General features: G+C 42.5%; 1 protein-coding gene across 1 annotated transcript in view; it reads right to left on the bottom strand.

Moving 5' to 3' along the window:
• Nucleotides 1-25,684, bottom strand: part of LOC124551110 (esterase FE4-like) — a 127,522-nt gene that overhangs the window by 57,031 nt on the left and 44,807 nt on the right. The window contains exons 5-6 of the mRNA XM_047126049.1: nt 8,699-8,898; nt 8,445-8,616 (exon numbers count right to left, since the gene is read on the bottom strand). Of these exons, the coding sequence (XP_046982005.1) occupies nt 8,445-8,616; nt 8,699-8,898 (372 nt within the window). The remainder of the gene's footprint in view (nt 1-8,444; nt 8,617-8,698; nt 8,899-25,684) is intronic.

Here is a 25,684-nt window from a genome sequence, read left to right as displayed (position 1 = left end):
ATTTTGTTCTATAATGTAGTGAGGACTTGTTTGTTGAAAATAATATACAGTTGGTATTGTTTCCCTTTTGAATATAAATAGTTAGGTTTTCTTGTCTATTGTATATGTAAAATATTTTGACTCGTTAGTGTCGAGGTCCGGCGTGCTGGGCAGTCTGTGGATGGTTTTTAAGGCGGTTTTCCATCTGCCTCGACGAATGCAGGCTGTTACCCCTTATTCCGCCTCAGTTACACTATGTCGGCGATTGCTGTGCAAAGACTAAGTATACGTACCCCATAATTACTCTACCATGCAAACATTAGGGGTTACACTCATCTGGTATGAGTTGTTCCACTGGGAACCGAACCGCACAATAACCCTGGGTTCGATGTGGGGCGGCGGTGCTGTGGGTGGACTGCTCTGGTCCGTTGTGGGGTAGTGAAAGACAGGGCTACAGCAGGAAGAAACCTGTCCGTCGTTTCTAGGTCCCCAGTTCAATACACAATGTAAGCGTACATATAAATAGAACAACATTCACTGTTAATCGATGAGCTGTTATACTGGTAGCGCTCACTGCTTTGCTTGTGTTATATGTATGACATGCAGAGTTTTCTGTTTACTTATTTGTTTTATTCAATCAAATTGTTATTCTGTTCACAAATTGCAGCACCTTCGAACATTTACACGCTGATTCAGGCCCTATAAGCATGGTATTTTCCGAATTTAGCTTACTTCTGACGAAAAAGTGATTCTGGCAGCTGGAGTCCAAATGTTTTGTTAATCATGCTTTTTGCAACATTCGTGCCGTAACAAATATTCCTTTCTGTCTAGCCGAGAAGTGAAGTATCAGTTTTCATAGATGTAGCCGTAAAACTCCTTTGGTAGTTCTTTAATAATTATTTACTTTCAAAAAAATCTTTCATCCACTATTTTACGCCCTTAGTAGTTGAATTTCCAAAATTAGTGAAACAAGTATTTTTTTATTTCTAACTGAGAATCTAAATTTAAATTTCCATAGATTTAGGCTTAATAATGCTTTCATAGTAAAATATTTTCATAAAAGGTCTCGTCGCCTCACTCCCTTAGAGGTTCAATTTCCAAAAAAAATGAAACATGTATTTTGTATTTTTTATTTGTAACCGAGAAGTCAAATACTAATATTGATACATGCAGCTTTAAAAACACTTTAGTAGTTCTTTAATAATGAGCCGGCCGGAGTGGACGAGCGGTTCTAGGCGCTTCAGTCTGGAACCGCGTGACCGCTACGGTCGCAGGTTCGAATCCTGTCTCGGGCATGGATGTGTGTGATGTCCTTAGGTTAGTTAGGTTTAAGTAGTTCTAAGTTCTAGGGGACTGATGACCTCAGAAGTTAAGTCCCATAGTGTTCAGAGCCATTTGAACCATTTTTAATAAAGATTTCACTCCCGCTTTCAGCCCCATAAGGTTAACTTTCCAAGGATGCTGAAACATTGTTTCTTTATTTCTGACCAAGAAACCAAATACCGATATTCGTAGGTCTAGCTTCAAAACTGCCTTAATAGCGATTTTTTTTCTGTTTTAAAAAAACGGCATCACCTATTTCATACCTTCTTCAGATTTCAAGTTTCTATCCTTAGCAGTCTGTACTGTATAATGATGAGTCAGTGAGTGAGTCAGGACATTCTTATATAGTGATGATAACTTGCTGCTGTCACTTAGGCAGGTATCAAATTTTACGACATTTCAATTTGCACCTGAGAAAGGCCATAAAATCGAAATCATGACTGTGTGAAATAAATGCATAGTAATAACAGTTCAGTGCAGGGAATTGCTTTCAAAATGTTTGTCATGTAGTGGGAATACGGCGAGTCGGTGGCTATACTTGCGAACTCTTGTACTCGACCTCCTTTCTGCGCTGGTATACTCCCCTTATACCCGACAACAGACCTGGGTGGCGAGTGGGCAGCGGGAGAGAATCGTGAGTCGAGTGCAAAGGCACTCACAGGCGCAGCGTTATTTTCTCGTTGACACCCACCATAGACTGATGAGAGGAAGAAAGTTTATCACTTATTGCACATTCGCTGTTCATGACATAAAATTTCAGCTTCAGTATGACTTTAAAGATTATTACTACTAAATGTATTCGCAAAATATTTCACCCACAGCGTCCACATAATTCACTGAATGTACCTGGAAAATTATAACATTGTACAACACATAGCTCAAATGGTTCATATGGCTCTGAGCACTATGGGACTTGACATCTGTGGTCATCAGTCCCCTAGAACTTAGAACTACTTAAACCTAACTAACCTAAGGACATCACACACATCCATGTCCGAGGCAGGATTCGAACCTGCGACCGTAGCAGCGGCGTGATTCCGGACTGAAGCGCCTGTAACCGCTCGGCCAAAGCAGCCGACCCCATAGTTCAATAGATATGACATCATAAACATTGAGACGCGGAAAAAGCGAGTTTTTTCTCAAAAAAGGAGATAAATTAGCGAGAGTATACTCATGCAGCGACTGATAATGAGGCCACTTAGCGACTTCCAATAAACTTTAAGTATAATTTCAAACATTTTCAGAAATTTTACTCGATTAACTGATTAAAGTCACACATTTAAAATATTAACACATTTGTAAATCAATCAGAAATTTGAAGCTTTTTCATACATGGAGGTTAGGTTCTTTGAAGAACCTGATGTTTGCTGGTATCTACTAATCGAGTTGTCGCAACAGGCCAACAACGAGGTGCTTAAATACAAGGCATGTCTAGATACTGACGGTGGCCATGTGTTCAAACATCGAAATGCAATTCTTTTTTATAAAATTTGACATATTAACAAACGTATATCAAGCATTATTTTGGACGTAGTCGCCTTTATTCTCAACACACTTTGTCAAAAAGGCTCCCTCCGCTTCTGTGGCCCGTCATTTAACGGCACTGTGGATCTCATTGTTGTTAGATAACTTTTTTTCACCCACAAACAAAATGAGAGAGGTGGAAAATTAAAGGCTGAAGGTGCCTGACCGAGGCTGCGAGTGGAGTGGTTGGTTGGTGATGAATCCGAGAGCTGCCTTGTGGAACTGGCTGCTGTCATCCAACAGACGCTTTTACTTCATTAACATTCCCATTATTTTGTTCTGTATGGCCCTTCCACAGTTACTTTCCGTTTAACAGTACCGTACAGGAGTAATTGTTACCGCATGGGATAAAAATTTGACGAGAAAAATCCCTTTTGGCCCCAAAAAACAAAAGACGTGTTTTTATTGGCTGAAACAACAGCTTTGCTCTTTTCACTGATGGGGCTCGAGGGATGTAGTCAGTGCATCGATTTTGTCTCAGTCTCAGGTGTGTAGTGTGCCATCCTTGGTCCATCATCAGTCCAAATAGAATCTGGAATAATTCCTTGTTCACCTTTCATTTCGAAGCATTTGAGAAATTCTAGTTAAGATCCAGTACTGCAACCTTCTGCGAGCAGTCCATGTCACACACAGTTTTCGAAAATAAACTATTTCACTAATTATTACATGATGAGGAGATGTCGAACTCCTGGAAACACTGCTTTTATCTCGTTAAAAAATCAATCGATGTTTGGCACGAATAATGAGTGATGCTGACACCTTTGTTCATGACAAACAGCAGTTCTACCCTCTCTAAACTGGCAACACCATTTCCACACATTAGTACGGTTCATCATATCATCCTCATAAACTGGTATGATTTCTGGCGAAGAGTTTTCGTTAAAAATCTAGAACGGTGCATTGCATTATGTTCCTTTCAATCCGTTAATGGGCCGTTTTATATTCAAGTTCTCGCTCGATTGTGGGAAGTGTAAAGAAAGTCGTTGTGAGCAACTGGATTTTTCATCACGACAACACATGGAGGCACACCACCTTCGTTATGCATGAGCTTCTCGTGAGGAGCTGTGTGGCAACACAGCCTCAGCGACCATACAGACGTGACTTGGCACCACCAAACTTCTTTTTGTTTCTGAGGACAAAGAAAAGTTTGAAGGTACATCGTCATGGATCGTTGGAGATGCTAAAAGAGACTCGGAAGCCCATACAGACACTGCCTAGATATGAAAGGAACGTACTTTGAACTACGTTAAGGTTTCGTAAATCAGAAAGCGATAAATCTCTAAAAACGTAAGCTGATACTTTTGGTATAGCACTGTATCATCTTTCAGCCACACTTGATTCAAACAGGAAACTGATATGCAAATTTGTACACTCATTAATGACAGTAGTATCTGAATTATTTTTTCACCTCAAGTGTCTAACTTTCCTTCATGTAAGAAATCACAATTTTTTATCTTTTAATACCAATGCCTTCAGGGCTTGGCAATACATTGCCACATATAGCATGCAATATGCTCATCACAGGTTGGCATATAATAATGTGTATATTAAATTACAAATGATGACAACCACACATTAATCTTTACATGTGTCCAAATTGATGGTGTCTGTCATCGCAACTTTCCTACAGCTGGGCAACGCGAAATTGGAGAAGTTTGCACCGTACAATTCCTTACAAGGAGACGAAGAACTGTGTCTTTCTTCACTGGTAGAATTTGCCGCCAAGCTTATGTGTCATTACAGAATATACACAAGATAAAAATTTGTTGGAGGCAGCAGTACGTGCGACATTTACATATGGTGTCACACATGTCGCTGCATTAACTTCGATTTCAGTGCAAGGTCCGACGTTTTATGGTTCCTCTAAGGTTTATTTTTTTTTTATTTTATTAATTAATTAATTTATTTTTATTTTGTTTTTTTTTAAATTTGTGGTAGGGTCTTATGGAACCAAACTGCTGAGGTCATCGGTCACTAAGATTACACACTACTTAACCTAACTTAAACTGATGACCTTAGCGGTTAAGTCCCATAAGATTTCAACGCATTTGAACATTTTGCATTCTTTTATTTAACGTAAGGAGACAAAATGAAGTCTTTAGGTTTAGGAAGCCAAAATACAGATGTGCTTATTTTTATTCTGTCTATCGAACTCCAGGGCCACTTAAGGATTTCTAACTCTTAAAAAGTTCTTGGAGCCAATCGCATACCTGAGAACCTATTTCTTATACTTGGTTCTTTGGTAGCAGGACCTTGGTTTCGGTGTACAAATTAAAATTCTCCCCATGTTTACATCTACATGTGTGCTTCACAGGCCACTGTATGGGGTGTGGTGGTGGGTATCTTGTACCAATACTAGTCATGTACTTTTTGCTGTTCTACTCACAAACAAAGCGACGGAAAAACGACTACCTACATGACTTTGTACAAGGCTTGATTTCTTTTATCTTATCTTCTTGGTCCTTACACGAAATGTTCGTTGGTCATAGTAAAATAGTTCTGCAGTCAAAATCCCAACGCACAGTTCTCTAAATGTAACAGATATAGTCTCACAAAATCAAATTAATGCATCAGAAGCACGCTTACAGTTACGAGGGTCACTCCAAAAGAAATGCACACTATTTTTGTAAAAATACAGTTTTCATTCTGCATGTGTGAAAGTTTTACAGTGTGTTGATACATCCTTCCCACATGTTTTCAAACTTAGTTCAACCTGTTCCCATGAGAGGCACCGTCACAGCATGTCTTCATGATGGCTGCTACACTTGACGTTCGTTAGAAGCAACGTGCTGTCATAGAATTCCTGTGCTGTGAAAACTAGACAGTGGGAAATATCCACAAGAGGTTGAAAAAGGTGTACGGAGATGCTGCTGTCGATCGCAGTACAGTTAGTCGGTGGGCAAGCAGGTTACGTGATGAAAGCGGGCACGAGAATATTGAGGATTGTCCTCGCAGCGGCGGGCCTCGTACTGCACACACTCCAGACAACGTGCAGAGAGTTAACGTATAGGTGACTGCTGAAAGACGCATCACATTCAACGAATTGTCACTCTACGTTGGGATAGGGGAAGGAAGTGTTTGCAGAATACTGAAAGTGTTGGCGTTAGAAAAGGTTCGGGCCAGGTGGGTTCCCAGGATGTTGACAGTGGCTCACAAAGAAACTAGAAAAATGGTATTCAGGGAACTTTTGGAACAGTACGAGAATGGTGGAAATGAATTTCTTGGAAGAATTGTGACACGTGATGAGACATGGCTCCATCATTTTTCACCAGATATGAAGAGGCAATCAATGGAGTGGCGTCATGCAAATTCACCCACGAAAAAAAATTCAAAACCACACCTTCTGCTCGAAAAGTTATGGCTACGGTGTTTTTCGATTCCGAACGACTCTTGCTTGTGGACATCATGCCAAGTGGAACCACCGTAAATTCTGATGCATATGTGACGACACTGAAGAAACTTCAAGCTCGACTGAGTCGGCAAAAGCAGGATGTTTTGCTGTTGCACGACAATGCATGGCCATTATGTCAGTCAAAAAGCCATGGAAGACAAAACTCGGATGGACAACACTGAAACACCCGCCTTACAGTCCTGAACTGGCTCCATGTGACTATCATCTCTTTGGGAAACTGAAAGACTCTCTTCATGGAGCAAGGTTTGAAGATGGATGACTCCCTTGTGCACGCTGCCAAACAGTGGCTCCAACAGGTTACTCCAGAATTTTACCATGAGGATATACAAAAAAAAAAAAAAAAAAAAAAAAAAAAAAATGGTTCAAATGGCTCTGAGCACTATGGGACCTAACTTCTGAGGTCATCAGTCCCCTAGAACGTAGAACTACTTAACCCTAGGACGCCCAAGCCTTTTTTCTAACTTGAATGTCTAAGGGGGGGGGGGGGTTTGGCGAGCCCACAGGTATTAAATCAGTTTACTGACGAAAAATTACGTATAATTATGTATTTTAACTAAGGCATCGGTTTATAAATGTTGTTAATTGTTATAAATATTGGATTGAGTGAATAAAAAATTTACATATTGCAGTACAAAATACAGATGTGTTCATATACAATAGACTACTCTGAGTCCTCAACTTCAAGGCAAGAGACATACTTCACAATTTTTTCTGAATGCCACTGTCCACAATACTGTTGTTTACTTAGATTGTTGTACTTCTGCTTCTTTGTTTTAGCTTTTCTTACACAAATATGGCACCGACCTTTCCCTGCGGGAAGCTGACGTGCTTCTGTTGTTACTTCTTTGATTTTCTTTTGTAGAGTAGTCTCCATTGATTGAACAATTTGGTTAGATAAGCCTCTTGCAAAGGCACTTCTTTCTTCTACCTGCAATTGCACTAGTTACATCCCAGCTTGCAGAAGATAAAGTTTCCGTTTGTTGTGTTTCTTTTCATTCCATCTTGGATGTTGCTGGATGTATATGGTGGTTGCATTGATAGCACAAATGTCGATGAGAGAGTAAAATACAGATAGAGGCCATCTCTTTGTTCCCCTCTTGCAGGTGTACATACGTGCCATTTGATCAACGGTATCAATTCCACCTTTAGTGGAATTATAATAAGCATTTATCTCGGTTTTATTCTTCTCTCTTCCAACAGTGCCTTTATCTTGGTGCACTGTTGCCAAACATCAGTAAGTTTTTACTTGGATTCGTTTTTGCTGTGTAGGACACCAAAGTTACTGGAGGCCTGCGTATTGGGAACTGCACTAACTCACCGCAAGTTTACAAGATAAATAACAGCTGACTGACATCAACAATCACTTCCTCTGAAAGTGAACCGAATGTTGTGAATACCAAGAATACCAACCAACAAGAAACTAACTTGCATTGTTGTAGAGATGAGAAACACGAAATCCTACTAATGGAAATTTTCTATAGCATGGAAGCTTAAGGGGGGCGGGGGGTTGTTGGACTCATAATAAGTTTATTTATTTTTTCTTTCATAGCAGGAATTTTCTATAAAATATATTGACACTAACGTTTCATAAAATAGCCAACAAACAATAACTCAAAGGGAACATGTAGTGTGAAAGTTACTTGGGCAAAAGCAGGGGACATAAAAAAATTGTGGGTTCAACGAACCCCCCCGCCCCTTAGGCGTCCTAGGGTTAAACCTAACTAACCTGAGGACTTAACACACATCCATGCCCGAGGCAGGATTCGAACATGCGACCATCGTGGTCGCCTGGTTCCAGACTGTGGCGCCTAGAACCGCTCGGCCACTGCGGCCGGCGTGCGGGTATACAGGCGCTGGTTCCCAGATGGCGTAAGGCAGTTGAGAGGGATGGAAATTATGTGGAGACATGAAAATATTGTTCCTAAGGGATGTATCTACACACTATAAAACTTTCAAACATGTAGAATAAAAGATGGATTTTAAAGAAAATAGTGTGCATTTCTTATGAAGTGACCCTCATATCATGTTGCACTACAGCCAATGTAGCAGCACCCTTCTACAATGAGAACTGAATTGTAACAGATAGAAAGCACTGACTGTGTTTGTTTTACTGAAGCAGAGTGGCCCTCAGTCTGACTGAAGAGTAGCAGCTGCCAGGGGAGGGGAGGGGGGAAAAGGGGCCGGGGTGACCTCTCCAGGTACTGACCTGAGCTAAAGACGCTTCCCTCGTTCGTGCAGACACCAGTGATCAGTGGCACGTGCTGGAAGTCCCCGGAGCACAGAAGCTGCGCGGGGTCCCTCGGGAAGAAGGCCCCACCCTCGGCGTCAGCTGGCTCCACCGTGCCCACAAATGGGAACAGCACGCTGCGGGCCTTGTCCTGGAACAACAGATACCTCCCATGCAATGACACGAAACCTCCAGCTCTGGAGAAACCACTGCGTGGCCAGTGCAACACGTACCTCTTCAGTGCGGCCGAACATGGCGTTCTCGACGAGCACCTGCGCCGGCTGCTTCCTCAGAAAGTCCACCAGCTGCTGGGAGTCGTCCGTCTCCAGTCCTAGGTGGGCGCCCAGTGCGAAGGAGCGAGCCCGCATGCGGTCGGAGCACACGCCGTCCGCCACAGCCACACCACTGTGCGCGATGGCTTTGTGGAAAAGGCCTGCCGAGATGGAGAATGAATAAAACTACACCATTTGTTCGTACTACACTACAGAAAATCTGCAGCTACATGTAGTCCATACAGTATAACCTACTCCAAAGTGCATGGCAGACGATACTTCCTACATTTATTAGTGTTCTCTCGAATTCCAGCAGCGAGAATAATTGCTTAAACGACTCTGTGTACACTGCAATTAGTCCCCCTTTGGGAGCAATATGTAGAGGGCTGTAGCTTATTCCCAGACTCAAGGCATAAAGTTAGTTCTTGAACATTTGTAAGTTGGCTACCGTAGGATAGTTTGCATCTATCTTCAAACGCCCACCATTTTAGTTTCTTTTAACATCTCGATGTCAGAGTACCACAGCTGAAACAAACTAGTGTTGATTTTCATTGTATACCTTCAATATCCCTTGTTAGTCCTATATCATATGGGTCGCACAAGTGTTTTACAGACCGATTGCTTTTCGCTAGTAATCTATCAGCGAACTGAAGTCCGCCTCCTCCTTTATATACAAGTGAACCAATGTGATCATTCCATTTCATATCCCTAAAATCTCTTGTAGTCTGGTACTTCAGTAAGTTGATCGATTCCACATGTGATCCATTGATACTGTAGTCATAGGATACTGTGTTCTTTCGTTTTGTGAGGTGCTAAATTTTACATTTCTGAACACGTTTAAGTAAGTCTCCGATCTATACATAAATTTGAAACCTTATAAGGAACTGACCGATTACACAGAGACAATTATTGAACTATATGAAACAAAATCGTCATAACTTCTGAACGGTTTGCGTTAGGATGTCCAAACTGCACAATTGCCTACAGGGCATGATAGGAATTAGCATGTGTAATATGGTTTGGATTAATGACAAAGCCCACTTTCATTTAGATGGGTTCATAAATAAGCAAAATTATAACATTTGGGGGACTGAGAATCCGAATTTCGTGATCGAGAAGTCTCTTCAGCCTCAATGGGTGACAGTGTGGTGTGCAATCTCCAGTGACATAATTATTGGTGCGCTTTTTCTTGATGGTTACTACCGAACGGTACGTGAAGGTTTCGGGAGATGACTTCATCCCTATTATCTAATGTGATCCTGATTTCGACAAGATGTGGGTCATGCAAGATGGAGCTCGACCCCATCGAAGCAGGAGAGTGTTTCATGTCCTGGAGGAGCGCTTTTGGGACCACAACCGGGCTCTGGGATTCCCAGAGGCCACTGGCGCTTGCCTCAATTGGCCGCCATGTTGTCCAGATCTGAACACATGCCACTCCTTTTTGTAGGGCTATATTAAATACAAGGTGTACAATAACAACCCCAAAACCATTGGGGAGCTGAAAACAGCTATTCAGGAGGTCATCATCGATGTTCTGAACTTCACCAGGTCTTGTAGAATTTCACTGTCCCACATCATCGCCAATGCTGGCATGCATATCGAACTTTTTGTAACCTAAATCGGAATATTTGTAATGATGTTTACATGTTGAACAAAGTGTGTGTACGCCGTAGATTGTAACTATTTACGTTTTTTCCACATCATTATCCTTCTGAAATGTAGGGTTTCGCAGGGATCGAATGAAGGGTAGAGCCACGGGTCGTAACACATCTGAAATGTAACGTCCACTGTTCAAATTGCCGTCAATGTGAACAAGAGGTGACCGAGAAGTGTAACCAATGGCACCCCATACCATCACGCCGGGTGATACGCCAGTATGACGATGACGAATACACGCTTCCAATGTGCGTTCACCGTGATGTCGCCAAACACGGATGCGACTATCATGATGCTGTAAACAGAACCTGGAGTCATCCGAAAAAATGACGTTTTGCCATTCGTGCACCCAGCTTCTTCGTTGAGTACACCACCGCAGGCGCTCCTGTCTAATGCAGCGTCAAGGGTAACCGCAGCCATGGTCTCCGAGCTGATAGTCCGTGCTGCTGCAAACGTCGTCCAACTGTTCGTGCAGATGATTGTTGTCCTGCAAACGTCCCCATCTGTTGACTCAGGGATCGAGACGTAGCTGCACGATACGATATAGCCATGTGGATAACATGCCTGTCATCTCGACTGCTAGCGATACGAGGCCGTTGGGATCCAGCACGGCGTTCCGTATTACCCTCCGGAACCCACCGATTCCATATTCTGCTAACAGTCATTGAATCTCGACCAACACGAGCAGCAATATCGCGATACGATAAACCGCAATCGCGATAGGCTACAATCCGACCTTTATCAAAGTCGGAAACGTGATGGTACACATTTCTCTTCCGTACACGATGCATCACAACAACGTTTCACCAGGCAACGCCGGTCAACTGCTGTTCGTGTATGAGAAATCGGTTGGAAACGCTCCTCATGTCAGCACGTTGTAGGTGTCGCCACCGGCGCCAACCTTGTGTGATTGCTCTCAAAATCTAATCATTTGCATATCACAGCATCTTCTTCCTGTCAGTTAAATTTCGCGTCTGTAGCACGTCATCTGCGTGGTGTAGCAATTTTAATGGCCAGTAGTGTAATTACGCCGTTAATAGTAATTAATCATATCAAGTGGTTAAATGTTGACATTGAGCTCTGTCAGATGCTTTAAAGCGATTCGAGACCGACAATGTTCAGCCTTACATTGGATGTGTACTTAGCGTGACACAAGCACTGTGTTGTATCGCATTTCATATCCTTACGGTTGACGAAGTTTCCATGTGGACATTGTGTCTCAATTTTTTCCACTCAGAAGTATCCAGAGGTGTTAAGTGTGTTGATCGTGCAGGCCAGTTTGTTTATCGCGAACGACCGTCTAACGATCTCCAAATGATCAGTGAAGAAGGTATGTGCAGTATGTGCGACACATCCATCATTTTGGTAAAGGAACGCTTTGGAGTGGTAAACAGCTGAGGGTTGTGGGGGGCCTAAATATTTATTGACCTTATTATAATTAATAAATCAGAAATTACTTGTGCTCAAGTACTGCCCACGTCACTTGACAAAATCATAAACCAAATATTACTTTACGAAAGGAGAAAGTGTGTCTTGCACAGAATGGGTTCTTAGTGAAAAGCTAATTAAACAACCAATCTTTCCTATCGTTAGAATGAACACACACAATAAATCAGAAAACCTGTAACTAACTATAGTGATTAAAATTCTTCTGGGTATTATGCCGCGTCATAGCTACAAACTAACAAAAATAATAAACTAAAACCAACGTTTTGGCCGAATTGCAAAGGCCTTGCTCCGGGCACGACTCGTTTTGCATGGGGATACGTGCTTCTATTTATTACAGACTATCGATATCTGACGTCACTGTTGTAAAATTTTTAATTGGCCTTCTGATATGATTGACTAGTTATGACGTATGGGAAGATGGAAAGTAACAGGCTATTCGTGGATGTCCATGTCGTCAACGATTGGTAGCTGTTCGCCAATCAGCGTTCGGCTTCTGGTCGGCAAGTTTTCCTCCTGGCGTGCGTGGAAGTGGACTGTCAGTTGCTCTACAGCTGCTTGTGCAGATTAGAGGTGTACAAATTCCCCTTGCAGCCTGCTTGCCCCTAGCTCCTCTGCAACCATTCATGCAGGTCAGCCTGCCGCGACGTAAACACAAGAGTGCGCGTGTACTGAGGCATAGTGGGTAATGCGGCCGATACGGGCTCCCGCAAGCCCGGGCTACCTGGGTTCCCGCAAGGTTGCCAAGCTTCACGGGACCCGCTCAGCTTGCTGCGCCTGACAACAGGTTGCGCTGTCAAGCTACCGTGACTAGAGTAACCAGGTAGTTAGCCCGCAGTTCATTTATCGCAACGGTGGAGGCAGCACAATGAATAGGTCGAACTTTAGTGAGATTGAAAAAAAATTGACAACTGGCGAATACATGCTGGTAACGAAACAGAGCACAAGTGCCGCATAGGAAACGTTTTCGTGTGTTTATGAGGCCGCTTCAAATAAATCGGTAGGTGTGTCTCAATGCAAACTATGTAAAAAGCTCTTAAGTACTTATTCGGGAACTTCGAGTATGTTACGACATGTGTGCAAATTTGACAAGCAGTTCCCTCACTCCGTAATTATCTTGAAAGAGGGCAAAGATTTAGTGGCCGAAAAGTGCGTCGAAATGTGTGCTAAGGACCTGAGACCATTTGGCAGTATAGAGGGAGAAGGATTTCTTAATTTAGGGCAGACACTGATCGACATAGGATAAAAATATGGCTCAGTTCGATATTAAAAATGTTATGCCTTCCCGAGTGACAGTAGCTAGGAAAGTTCAAACCTTAGCTCATAAAGTGCGCAGCAAAATGCTCCCAGATATACTGCATGCGATTCGTTCTGGTATATGTGCCAGTACAATTGATCTATGGACAGACAATTACAAAGGGGTGCATTACATGTCCGTGACAATGCATTACATAAATTCAGACTGGCGTTTGAATAAATATGTACTGATGTGCTCTGCGTTTTCAGACTGCCCAAAAACTGGCTCGAATATTCGAAACGAGTTAGAAGATGGCTTAGAAACTATGGGTGTTTCTCGTGAAGACATTGCCAAAATTACGTCTGTCACAGACCAGGGCAGGAACATTGTCAAAGCTCTCGAAATATATCAGCGTCTTCCATGCATGGCTCATAGTATAAACACAGTCTTGAAACATGTTCTGAGCGAACAGTTTTTGAAAGAAAATGTTCCAAATATATTAGCCATTCTTAATACAGTGCGGGCTACGGTTTCGTACTTCAAGAGAAGAGGTCTCTTTGTGAGACTGAACTCATCTTTAAAGCAGTGGGTTTCAACTCGTTGGAATAGTTATTTTGACATGCTTGTATCAGTCCATTCTCAGATTCATTAAGTGAAGGCTGTTTTACACAATGAAGGTGCCTCTGATAAGATGCTGGGTTATGACCACCATATAACTGGTCAGCTTATAGAATTTCTTAAGCCGTTTAAAGAAGCCACAGTTGATCTAGAGGGTGACAAGGAGCCAACCCTACATTTAGTTCTACCGTGGTCTTATGCCTCAAAAACTCACTGTACCGTACGGGATAACGATGAAGAGGTTTGTAATTTTATTCCATCTGAATATTATAGAACCACTTGTGAAATATGTATGTTGAGAAAATGTATTTTCAGGACATGAAACCATTGAAACAAGCCACCGATGCCTTCCTAGAACAGAAAATGTGCGTTAGTATGTTGCATAAAATTGCAACGTTTATGGTGGCTAACTACCGCACATTAAGAAAGTTAACTGAGGATGAAAAAATTGAAGTTTACCAAGCAGCACGACAGATGTGTGCTGAAGGTAAGCTCCTAAGATAATGCATATATTCTTCATCTACATGTACATGGATACTCTGCAAGTCACACGCAAGTCCTTGGTTGAGGGTTCATCGAACCACTTTCAACTTATTTGTCTCCTATTCTCGAATTTCGCGCGGGATAGAACACCTACATCTCTCCGTCTGAGCGCTGTTTTTTTGTATTTTATTCTGATGATCATTTCTTACAATGTAGATGGGACTCAACAATATATCTTCGCATGCGGAGGTGTAAGTTGGTGATCGAAATTTCATGTATAGATCGCGCCGCGTCAGAAAACGTCATTGTTGTAATGATTCCCACCCCAACTCTTGTGTAATTTCCGCGACATTCTTTCCCCTGTCTCACGATAACACCAAACCAGCTGCCCTTATTTAGACTCTTTCGACCTCTTCCGTCAGTCGTGAGGCTCTCCAATTGCGTAGGAATGCTGCAAAAGAGTGTTTTGTCATTAAAACGCCTACAGCATTTTCTGTGTGTCCATTCCTATTTAAGTAGGTCGTAATTGTAATCAGAGGTATTAAGTAGAAACTACAGCCTTTAGATTTGACTGGTTGATCTTGTAAACGAAGTTTAACGGACTTAGTTTAGTACACACAGGGATAACCTCGCTCTTGTCATTATTTATTGCCAACTGCTAATTTTCACACCAAAAATATATACCTTATTTAAATCGTTCTGCAGTTAGTTTTGATCTTCTGGTGACTTTACTTGACGATAAATGATACCATCATCTAAAAACTATTACAATTTCAACTATGTGTGGTACGATTTTCACATTATTCTACAAATATTAATTGGAACCTGTACAGTTTCAGTACAAGTGCCCAATCACAGCACCCAAGAAACAAATCCAGGGCTGTACAAAATGGCGAAATTTGAGGACTGGGCAGAAGAGCCTCCTCTCCTACATGATGAAGTCAGCAGATACTTGCAAGAACACTGTGTGAACGAGGGAGGTATTCTATAGTGGTGGAAAAATAGCTCCCAGCGACTTCTTCGACTTGCGTGTGTGGCAAGAAAAATATTAAATATACCAGCCACTAGTGCCTCTAGTGAGAGAATTTTTAGTTGCGCTGGAAACCTAATTAGCGAAAACCGATCACGTCTTAATGCAGACAGACTTAACGATCTCGTCATAATTAATTCAAACACTAATCAGCAGACACATTAAGAATACAGTAGAACATTGGACAGGAAACTATGAGTTTGAGCGCAAATTTACCAATTAAGAGTGCAGATTTCTTTCTTGTGCTTTCTGGCCGTCAATTTCTGAGATAGAAATTTTGTAATGCATACAGTTCATTTTTATTTTAGACTAAACTTTTCGATTTCAATCCTCCCAAGTGACATTTATTATTGTTTGTAAACCATTTTCTGTTACTTGTGTTTGCAAAAGTATCCAAATATTTTTAGGAGTATCTGGTTTGGCCAAAATAATACTTTCAGGGGAACTGAAGGAAAATTTGTAAATATTTTATGTTGAAAAGTGTTCTGCAAAATAAAATATTCATTTGTGGATTAAGGCAATACACATTAAGAGATTAAATTACAATTTATTTTGTTGAGTTCCACACACATTGCAAAATGTAATTTTGTTCTTGTATTTCTATATTAAGGGGAATCCCACATGCAGAGTCAAGATGCTGAAGACCTAGACACTACAAATGCTCCTAAAATGAAGAGCGTCTTTTTCCATGAATGTATTGTAGTAGGAATATAATGGAAACTCTGAGCCACTCTCCACAGCGTCTACATCTGCGTCATGAGGATTCAGACTCGTCGTTTAGGTCTGTGTTATGAGGGTCTACAGTCGTCGTTTAGGTTTGCATCATGCAAGTAAACACTCGTCGTCTTAGTCTACATCATGATGGTCCGAAATATATTCCCTCATGACGCAGACCTAGACTACAAGTGTAGACTCTCATGACGCAAACGTAGGCGCCGTGAAAAATGGCTCAGGGTCGCCATTGTATTCCCAGTACTTTAGTTTTTAGACGAACTGGATACGAAACAGGTCCTTCGATTTTGTTAAAATGCATTTTGGCAATTTAGAATGATTTTGCCAACTTCGAATGAATTCACAGAACCAGTAAAATACATCTTGGAAACGTAGTTAAATATTTATATAATTGGTGTCATACTTGGCTGAAACATACTAAAGTTAAAGACTCTAGACTTCCAAAATCTTAATTTGGTTCTCATTGCAGTACAGTGGTTAATAGGGGCGTAGATAATTTATTCTTCTGGGGAGGTGACCAATCTTCTTTTTGGGGGGTGGAGGTTCACTTCTTTAGTATAAATATCCATCCGTTTCGGTGTTGAAAAGTGCAGCACAGACTGCATTGTGTTGCCTGGGCATTTATTTATTCCACGCTCTCGTAGTCCATCTTTCCTCCCCTATTTTCTCTGTATCCATTTAGTCCTCTCCCACTATCTTTCTGATCACCTCCCCCCCCCCCCCCCTCCCCATCCCTTGGCCGGCCGGAGTGGCCAAGCAGTTCTAGGCGCTACAGTCTGGAACCGCGCGACCGCTACGGTTGCAGGTTCGAATCCTGCCTCGGGCATGGATGTGTGTGATGACCTTAGGTTCGTTAGGTTTAAGTAGTTCTAAGTTCTAGGGGACTGGTGACCTCAGAAGTTAAGTCCCATATTGCTCAGTGCCATCTGAACCATTTCTGAACCCATCCCTTGGCCCATCTCCCCCCACCCTCTATCCTTCTCCTCGCCCTCTCTCTGTTGGATTCCGCCACCTCAGTTCATCTCCTCTTCACCTATCTATGTAAACTCATATATATCTGTCAACTTTTGTGGTGATCAGTGAATCAATGTCAAAGTTTATTGCTAGGTAGCATTTATTGTAATACTTTTTGATACGCAGCATTGATAGTTTTGTTTTCTGGTGCGAAAACAAATGAAGTTGAAGGTGTCCCGACAGGGGAATATGCGACATACAAACGGCCATGTGAAAAACATGATTTTCAAGATTGATGCCACAAGCATATAACAACTGCCCTTGCGATTTATCTATCGACATGGAAAATGTAAGCTGCACTGGAAATTATAACTGTTTAAAGTCGAATGGGATGTCGGTCGGAATCTTAGTGATACTGGAATCAAACTGTCTTCACCTTTGTACTTTCCTTTTAAAATTGTGGCTTCGATTACGTTGTTCTTTAATTTCTTCCCCGCAAGCCGAGTGCCATTACAAAGACGTGGCTGGTTTACCTTTCGCAACATAATGATTGCCGATCCGACTTAATTACAGATTGGGAGGCGGTAATCCGGGGAAATCCAGCGAATTTAAAAATTCCGTAGGATAGTTGACTACATCATCTTGGTTAGTAACGGAATAAACCGACTTGTATGTCAGCAATTCGCCAGGTGTCATATTTTGAATTTGAAAATTCATTTCGTTAACATCAAGGTTTTTTGCAGCCAATATAACACGTTCACTCAACCGAAAATGGTTTGCAACTGTTAAACGACATTTGCTGTGCGCGACTTGTCAAACACGAAGACTGTGAATGTGTCAGACAGCTCTCAAATTTCAAAACGATCATAGACATTTCGTTTAAAAGAAATGTATGTATACACACACACACACACACACACACACACACACATATATATATATATATATATATATATATATATATATATATATATGCACATGTAAATATTCAAAAACCTGCTCCATGGAAACATGCGTACATAGTGAACTTTCATGATAATCCGCAAACGATGTCAAAATCTTTTGTAAGGTACTCTATTAAATGTACTGTCCGAAATATTATATAGACAGTGATGTTCCTCTTGATGGTCAAGTGTGCAAAATTTCTTCAAGATCGGAATAAAATTGTAGGTTGGTGTAGAAGTGTGTAAGTAAAGTACCCTCCGCCATGCACCATTCAGAATTTTAAGCAGACAGCGCCCTTCATCCTGCTTTGAATATCAAGTGCGCCAAATTTCATCAAGATCGGAATAAATACGTACAATTTGTCGAATTCCGTTACGTAAAGGAACCTCTGCTATGCACCATACGAAATTTTATGTTGACTGTGACCTTCCTCTTGGTTTCAAGGTATAGTGTGCAAAATTTCATCAAGATTGTATGCAATACAATCTCACGGACACAATGAAAACGCACTTTCAGTTTTTGTCAAATTTTCCAATTTTTCGGTCGATTTTCGAAAAATTTTATTTCATAAAAACCTTGTCCTGAGAATTACGAACACAGCAAAAAAAATTAGCAGAATTGGTCCAGCCGTTCTCGAGTTTTACGCTTATCAACACATTTGGCAATTAATTTTTATTTATATAGATAAGAAGCCCGAAATATACGCGTAAAGAAAGAATATACAAATAACACCCAATATGTTTTTACCTGAAATTAATATATATATATATATATATATATATATATATATATATATATATATAATGTTGGAATTTGTCTTTTGGTGCTCAGGTAAAATAAAAATTTTTGATTAACGTTCATAATACGACAATGACGCGCGCAGACTAAACGGCTCCGTAGCGCAGCTCAGTAGTAATATGGGCAGGCAAGCAAGTTTCCCGCAGCCTGTCCGGGTTGGGTTCTGCTTGGCTTGGCTGGGAGTGAAGCCGCCTGCCCGTTCTGTTGACAACGCGCGGCGGCCCGCCCGCCTGGCCACTGGGCAAGCATGGGCGGGTTAAAAGCGGAACATTTACACCACCAGTGCAGATACGTCCGTGTCCCGTGTAGCTTCTGCCCCGCGACCGCTCGTGGCCCGTTGGACTGGGATGGCAGGCAGACAGGACGCCGGGACTTTGTAGCCATCTTCTCTGTTGATGTTGTTAGGTTGCTTCATAATTTCGATCGCCTCCCGTATTTTGTGTTCTCTCATCCACGATTCTTTCGCCAGTACTCGGGCTTCCTGGAACCTGATAGGTCGTCCACAGTCACGCTGGTGTTCCGCTATCGCCGATTTATTATGTTGTTATAATCGTTCTATTACTGGTAAGCTGACAGGTCTCCCTGTTTCTCCTATGTAGGTAGCTCCGCACTCACACCGTAGTTCGTAAACACCTCCAGTGTTAAGATTGTTGACTACATCCTTGGTGGAACCTATCATTTCGTGGATCCTGTGACTGCTTCGAAAAATCGGTTTGAAACCTCGTCGGCGGAGGACGTTGCCTAGCCGTTCACTGTCGCCTTTTACAGAAGCCGAACGCTGATTCGCGGACAGCTACCAATCGTTGACGACATGGACATCCATGAATAGCCCCTTTCTTTCTTTCTTTCTTCCCTTACATCTTTACTAGCCAATCATATAAGAGGGCCAGTTAAAAGTTTTACAGCAGCGACGTCAGACATCGATAGTCTGTAATAAATAGAAGCACCTATCCCCATGCAAAACCAGTCGTGCCCTGAGGAAGGCCGTTGCAATTCGGCCGAAACGTCGGTTTTAGTTTATTATTGTTGTCAGTTTTTAGTAATGACGCGGCATAATACCCAGAAGAATTTTAGTCACTATGACACCGGCCGCGGAAGCCCACGTTCTTATATCTATAACTAATTACTATACAGGTGTAAAGAACAATAGCAAAAAGAGACTATTTTCCAGCACAGGATTGCTATTAGACTTACACCTTTGATTCCACCGGTTTTTCTCGAATTCGGGACTTTATTGCAAAAAACTTACAAAAACTTTACGATTTAAGGCACTGGCCATCGCTGGTCATTACTTTTTCCCGGCTTTCGGGCAGCATGCGAATCCGGTGGCGAAATATGTCGGCGTCTTTTGAGGAGATCCTTGAATCGATTAAATTTGGAACTTATTTCATGCGAGGTGACCGGAGGTGTTGGTCAACCACGCCGTGCGCCATTGATCAGAATGGTGTAGGTCATGGGAGTCAGAGGCAACAGTGTCTGAAGAATACGGCGGGTGAGGTAGGACTCCCCGTTTCAATGTTTCCATGTATGTTTTGATGGGTTTCTCAACAAGAGTTCGAGCACTGTCATTCTGCGAAACCACCTTTTCATGTCTTCGGCTGTATTGTAGCAGTCTGTCTTACAGTGCTCGACCCAAACGCATCAATTTATTTCGATAAATATGCCCTGGAATTGTTTCCGTCGATTTTAGTAGCTTCGAAAATGTCCTCTCTTCCACCCCCGTGTCTGGTTTCTACGCCAACATCACCGTTCTTGAGGCGTTTAACCACTCTCTGTACGCTCTGCAGTAGCAGGTGCCCCGCCTTAGGCACTACTCAGTATTTTACCAGCCTCAGCCGGAGATGTCCTCAAGTTATAGCAGCAAATTAAAAATTCCCGCAAACGGCAAAAATTGGGTTCGTAAACTGTTGTATTCAATCGAGACTAATTCTGAGATGTAACGAGAAAACGAGTAGTATTTAGATACCTAAATTTATTGTACGATACTTGCGACCCACTTGCTGCACCACCATTTACCGCTACTGCCATACATTGCAAAACGGCGGAAGCAAAATTGTGCACTCACACAAGAATCCGAGAAACAGATCTGCTGTGCAAGATTAAAGTAGCAAAAATAACGATTTCATAAACTTCGAACAGTGCAGACAGGAACAACACGTTGCTGGAGTATCAGAGCAAGAAAAGGATTCAGTAGTGTAGAGCTCTAGATCGGCGACTGAACGTAAGAAAACGAAACACATAACACAAGGGAAGACTTAACAACATATATTTATATTGATACAGGTATCGACGGAAAATTCAGAAGTGAGAACTTTGACTGTGGCTGATAAATGAATGTGTGACGCCGTAGCGTAATTTCAACGTGCAGCTGTCGAGGATAGTAAACAGGAGATATGTCGATACCAGAGCATAAAGACTTCGCAAATTTAATTCCGGGTAGTTAGTTGGGCAGTAACTGTGCCTCGCAGACAGACACATGGACAATATACACAGATGTCAGCATTTTAGCGAGGACATGTAGTTGGGCTCCAGGAAGCCGGTTGCAGTAAAGGGCAAATCGCTCGACAAATGAAGAGCGGCGATGCCACTATTGGAGGATGGTGACTGGAATGGGCGAACCGTGGCTGAATGCAGCATCAAGAAGGGAGTGGTCGACCTAGAGAGACGGCAGGGCGTGAGAAAGAGAGGCACTCAGAACCCCGGATTCATCATCATCATCGGTCCCAGGTGCGGCCACAAGTACCATTAATAGGCGGCTCATAGGAAGGGGGTCTAGCTCACGGCGTCCTCTGCGCCGACCACCATTGAGCGCTGCACACCAGCAAGTGCGTTTGCAGTGGTGTCAGGAAAATTCGGCCAGGAATCTCACTGGCTGGAGTGTCTTCAGTGATGAGCCGCTTCGAAATGAGCCACAATGACCAGCGACGACGTGTCTGACGATGCCTTGGATAGCGGTGGGTTAGCAACCTGAGTGTTGCCCGCCATACCAACCAACCTGGCAGAAAATCCGAAGAGATTCTGGTCGTATGTGAAGTATGTTAGCGGCAAGAAACAATCAATGCCTTCTCTACGCGATAGCAATGGAGATACTATCGAAGACAGTGCTGCCAAAGCAGAGTCACTAAACACAACCTTCCGAAACGCCTTCACAAAAGAAGACGAAGTAAATATTCCAGAATTCTAATCGAGAACAGCTGCCAACATGAGTAACGTAGAAGTAAATATCCTCGGAGTAGTGAAGCGACTTAAATCACTTAATAATAGTCAGTCTTCTGGTCCAGACTGTATAGCAGTTAGGTTCCTTTCGGAGTATGCTGATGCATTAGCTCCATACTTAACAATCATAAACAACCGTTCGCTCGACGAAAGATCCGCACCCAAAGACTGGAAAGTTGCACAGGTCACACCAATATTCAAGAAAGGTTGTAGGAGTAATCCACTACATTACAGGCCTATATCGTTAACGGCGATATGCAGCAGGATTTTGGAACATATATCGTGTTCGAACATTATGAATTACCTCGAAGAAAACGATCTATTGACACATAGTCAACATGGGTGTAGTAAACACCGTTCCTGTGAAACAGAACTAGCTCTTTATTCACATGAAGTGTTGAGTGGTATTGACAAGGGATTTCAGATTGATTCCGTATTTCTGGATTTCCGGAAGGCTTTTGACACTGTACCACACAAGCCGCTCCTAGTGAAATTGCGTGCTTATGGAATATCGTCTCACTTACGTGACTGGATTTGCGATTTCCTGTCGGAGAGGACACAGTTCGTTGTAATTGACGGAAAGTCATCGAGTAAAACAGAAGTGATTTCAGGCGTTCACCTTTGCTGTTCCTGATATATATAAACGATTTGGGAGACATATTGAGCAGCCGTCTTCGGTTGTTTGCAGATGACGCTGTCGTTTATCGACTAATAAAGTCATCAGAAGATAAAAAAAACTGCAAAACGATTAATAAAAAGATATCTGAATGGTGCGAAAAGTGGCAGTTGACCATAAATAACGAAAGGTGTGAGGTCACCCACATGAGTACTAAAAGGAACTCGTTAAACTTCGGTTACATGATAAATCAGTCTAATCTGAAAGCAGTAAATTCAACTAAATACCTAGGTATTACAATTACGAACAGCTTAAATTGGGAAGAACATATAAAATATTGTGGGGAAGGCTAACTAAAGACTGCGTTTTATTGGCAGACCTACTAAAGAGACTGCCTACACTACGCTTGTCCGTCCTCTTTTAGAATACTGCTGCACGGTGTGGGATCCTTACCAGATAGGACTGAATGAGTACATCGAAAAAGTTCAAAGCAAGACAGCACGCTTTGTATTATCGCGAAATATGGGAGAGAGTGTCACAGAAATGATACAGGATTTGGGCTGGAAATCATTAAAAGAAAGGCATTTTTCGTTGCGACGGAATATTCTCACGAAATTCCAATCATCATCATTCTCCTCCGAATGCGAAAATATTTTGTTGACACGGATCTGCATAGGTAGGAACGATCACCACGATAAAATAAGGGAAATCGGAGCTGGTACGGAAAGATATAGGTGTTCATTCTTTCCGCGCCGTATACGAATTGGAATAATAGAGAATTGTGAAGGTGGTTCGATGAACCCTCTGCCAGGCACTTAAACGTGATTTGCAGAGTATCCATGTAGATGTAGATGTAGAAACGACCGGCAATGACGGGTCTGGGGTGCCATTTCATTTGATAGCAGGACCCCTGTGAATGTCATACGCGGCTTTTTCAGCACACTGGTACGCCGACGATATTCTATACCCCGTTTCGTTGCCCTTAATGGCTAACCACTCTGGTCTTACGTTTCAGGAAGATCATGCCCGCCCACTTGTCTTCGTGCTTCCCAAAACACACACTGACCAGCAAGGTCGCCTCATCTCTCCCCAATCGAGGACGTTTGGAGCATTTTGGACAGGTACCTGCGAGGAGTTCGGGATTTTGACGATCTGAAATGCCAACAAAACACAGTTTGGCACGATATCCCACAGGAGGTGATTCAACAACACAATTGCAAGCCGAATAACTGCTTACAGTAGGCCCAATTTGTAAAGCTCTTTCTCTTGAATAGATAATTTTTTTCTGAAATTGCAATCATCTATTTATTTGTACATGGACATCAGATACTGGGTGATCAAAAAGTCAGTATAAATTTGAAAACTGAATAAATCACGGAATAATGTAGATAGAGAGGTACAAATTGACACACATGCTTGGAATGAGATGAGGTTTTATTAGAACCAAAAAAATACAAACGTTCAAAAAATGTCCGACAGATGGCGCTTCATCTGATCAGAATAGCAATAATTAGCATAATAAAGTAAGATAAAGCAAAGATGATGTTCTTTACCGGAAATGCTCAATATGTCCACCATCATTCCTCAACAATAGCTGTAGTCGAGGAATAATATCGTACACAGCACTGTAAAGCACGTCCGGAGTTATTGTGAGGCATTGGCGTCGGATGCTGTCTTTCAGCATCCCTAGAGATGTCAGTCGATCACGATACACTTGCGACTTCAGGTAACCCCAAAGCCAATAATCGCACGGACTGAGGTCTGGCGACCTGGGAGGCCAAGCATGACGAAAGTGGCGGCTGAGCACACGATCATCACCAAACGACGCGCGCAAGAGATCTTTCACGCGTCTAGCAATATGAGGTGCTTTTTTTCGGTTCTAATAAAACCCCATGTCATTCCAAGCATGTGTGTCAATTTTTACCTCTCTATCTACATTATTCCGTGGTTTATTAAGTTTTCAAGTTTATACTAACTTTTTGATCACCTGGTACATCAATTTCCGCTCCATTCCGATATTCCTTCGTGAAGGTCTTTTTTTTCCTTAGGTTATCAGAAATTGTAGTTGCCGCGCTTCTGCCCTTATGACGCTCGTACATATTACAGCACTGCTTCATACACTTTCTGGGACAATTTTAAGGAGATCCACAGCCCGATGTTCGCATCGAACACGACCAGGAAGTCTGTCTCCGTTGGAGAGTTCTGGTACGCACGAAGCAACCACCAAAATGTAGCTGCTTAAGCCAGTCCAGTCTGAACAGAAACCATGACACGAGGAACCGTCTGCCCACTTGGAACTGAAGGCTACGGGTTGATAACCAGCTGAAGCCCACCACCCGCACCCAGAACGAGCTGGTCCGCTGCTGGCCAGAGAGCTCACTGCTCCACCCGTGCCGTGAAATCGGTGTAACTGCTTTCCCTGGTCGCTTCCTTGCTTTCTGATTCCCCACTGACTGACAACGTCGTCCAGCGATATGTGCGCAAACAGTAGTCTGCGTGGACGGCCCTGCTTACAGGACGTACAGCTCCAGAAAGAGCCGCTTCTGTCCCCAAGACCACCCTGGGCAGCCGTGGCTTGCCGGTGCCGGAATAAAGTCTGTGGTACCGACCACAGAAGCCGCGCCGCGCGCTGAACACTTCTCTCCAGAGCTCGCAGTTTTCCGAAGGGGGCGTCGCGGAAGCAATGGAGAGACGACTACAGACGTTAAAGTAACCTCTGCCGTGCCACAGGGGAGTGTTGTGGGACCATTGCTTTTCACAATATATAAACACCTAGTAGATAGTGTCGGAAGTTCCATGCGGTTATTCGCGGATAGTGCTGTAGTATACAGCGAAGTTGCGGCATTAGAAAACTGCAACGAAATGCAGGAAGATCTGCAGCGGATAGGCAATTGGTGCACGGAGTGGCAACTGACCCTTAACATAGACAAATGTAATGTATTGCGAATACATAGAAAGAAGGATCCTTTATTGTATGATTATATGATACACTGATACAATGGTAGCAGTTACTTCTGTAAAATATCTGGGACTATGCGTGCGGAACGATTTGAAGTGGAATGATCATATAAAATTAATTGTTGGTAAGTCGGGTGCCAGGTTGAGATTCATTGGGAGAGTCCTTAGAAAATGTAGTCCATCAACAATGGAGGCGGCTTACAATACACTCATTCGACCTATACTTTAGTATTGCACATCAGTGTGGGATCCGTACCA

The sequence above is a fragment of the Schistocerca americana genome, chromosome 9 (genome assembly GCF_021461395.2).
Source record: "Schistocerca americana isolate TAMUIC-IGC-003095 chromosome 9, iqSchAmer2.1, whole genome shotgun sequence".
In the NCBI taxonomy this organism is placed as follows: Eukaryota; Metazoa; Arthropoda; class Insecta; order Orthoptera; family Acrididae; genus Schistocerca; species Schistocerca americana.
This window is presented reverse-complemented; position numbering and strand designations above follow the sequence as displayed.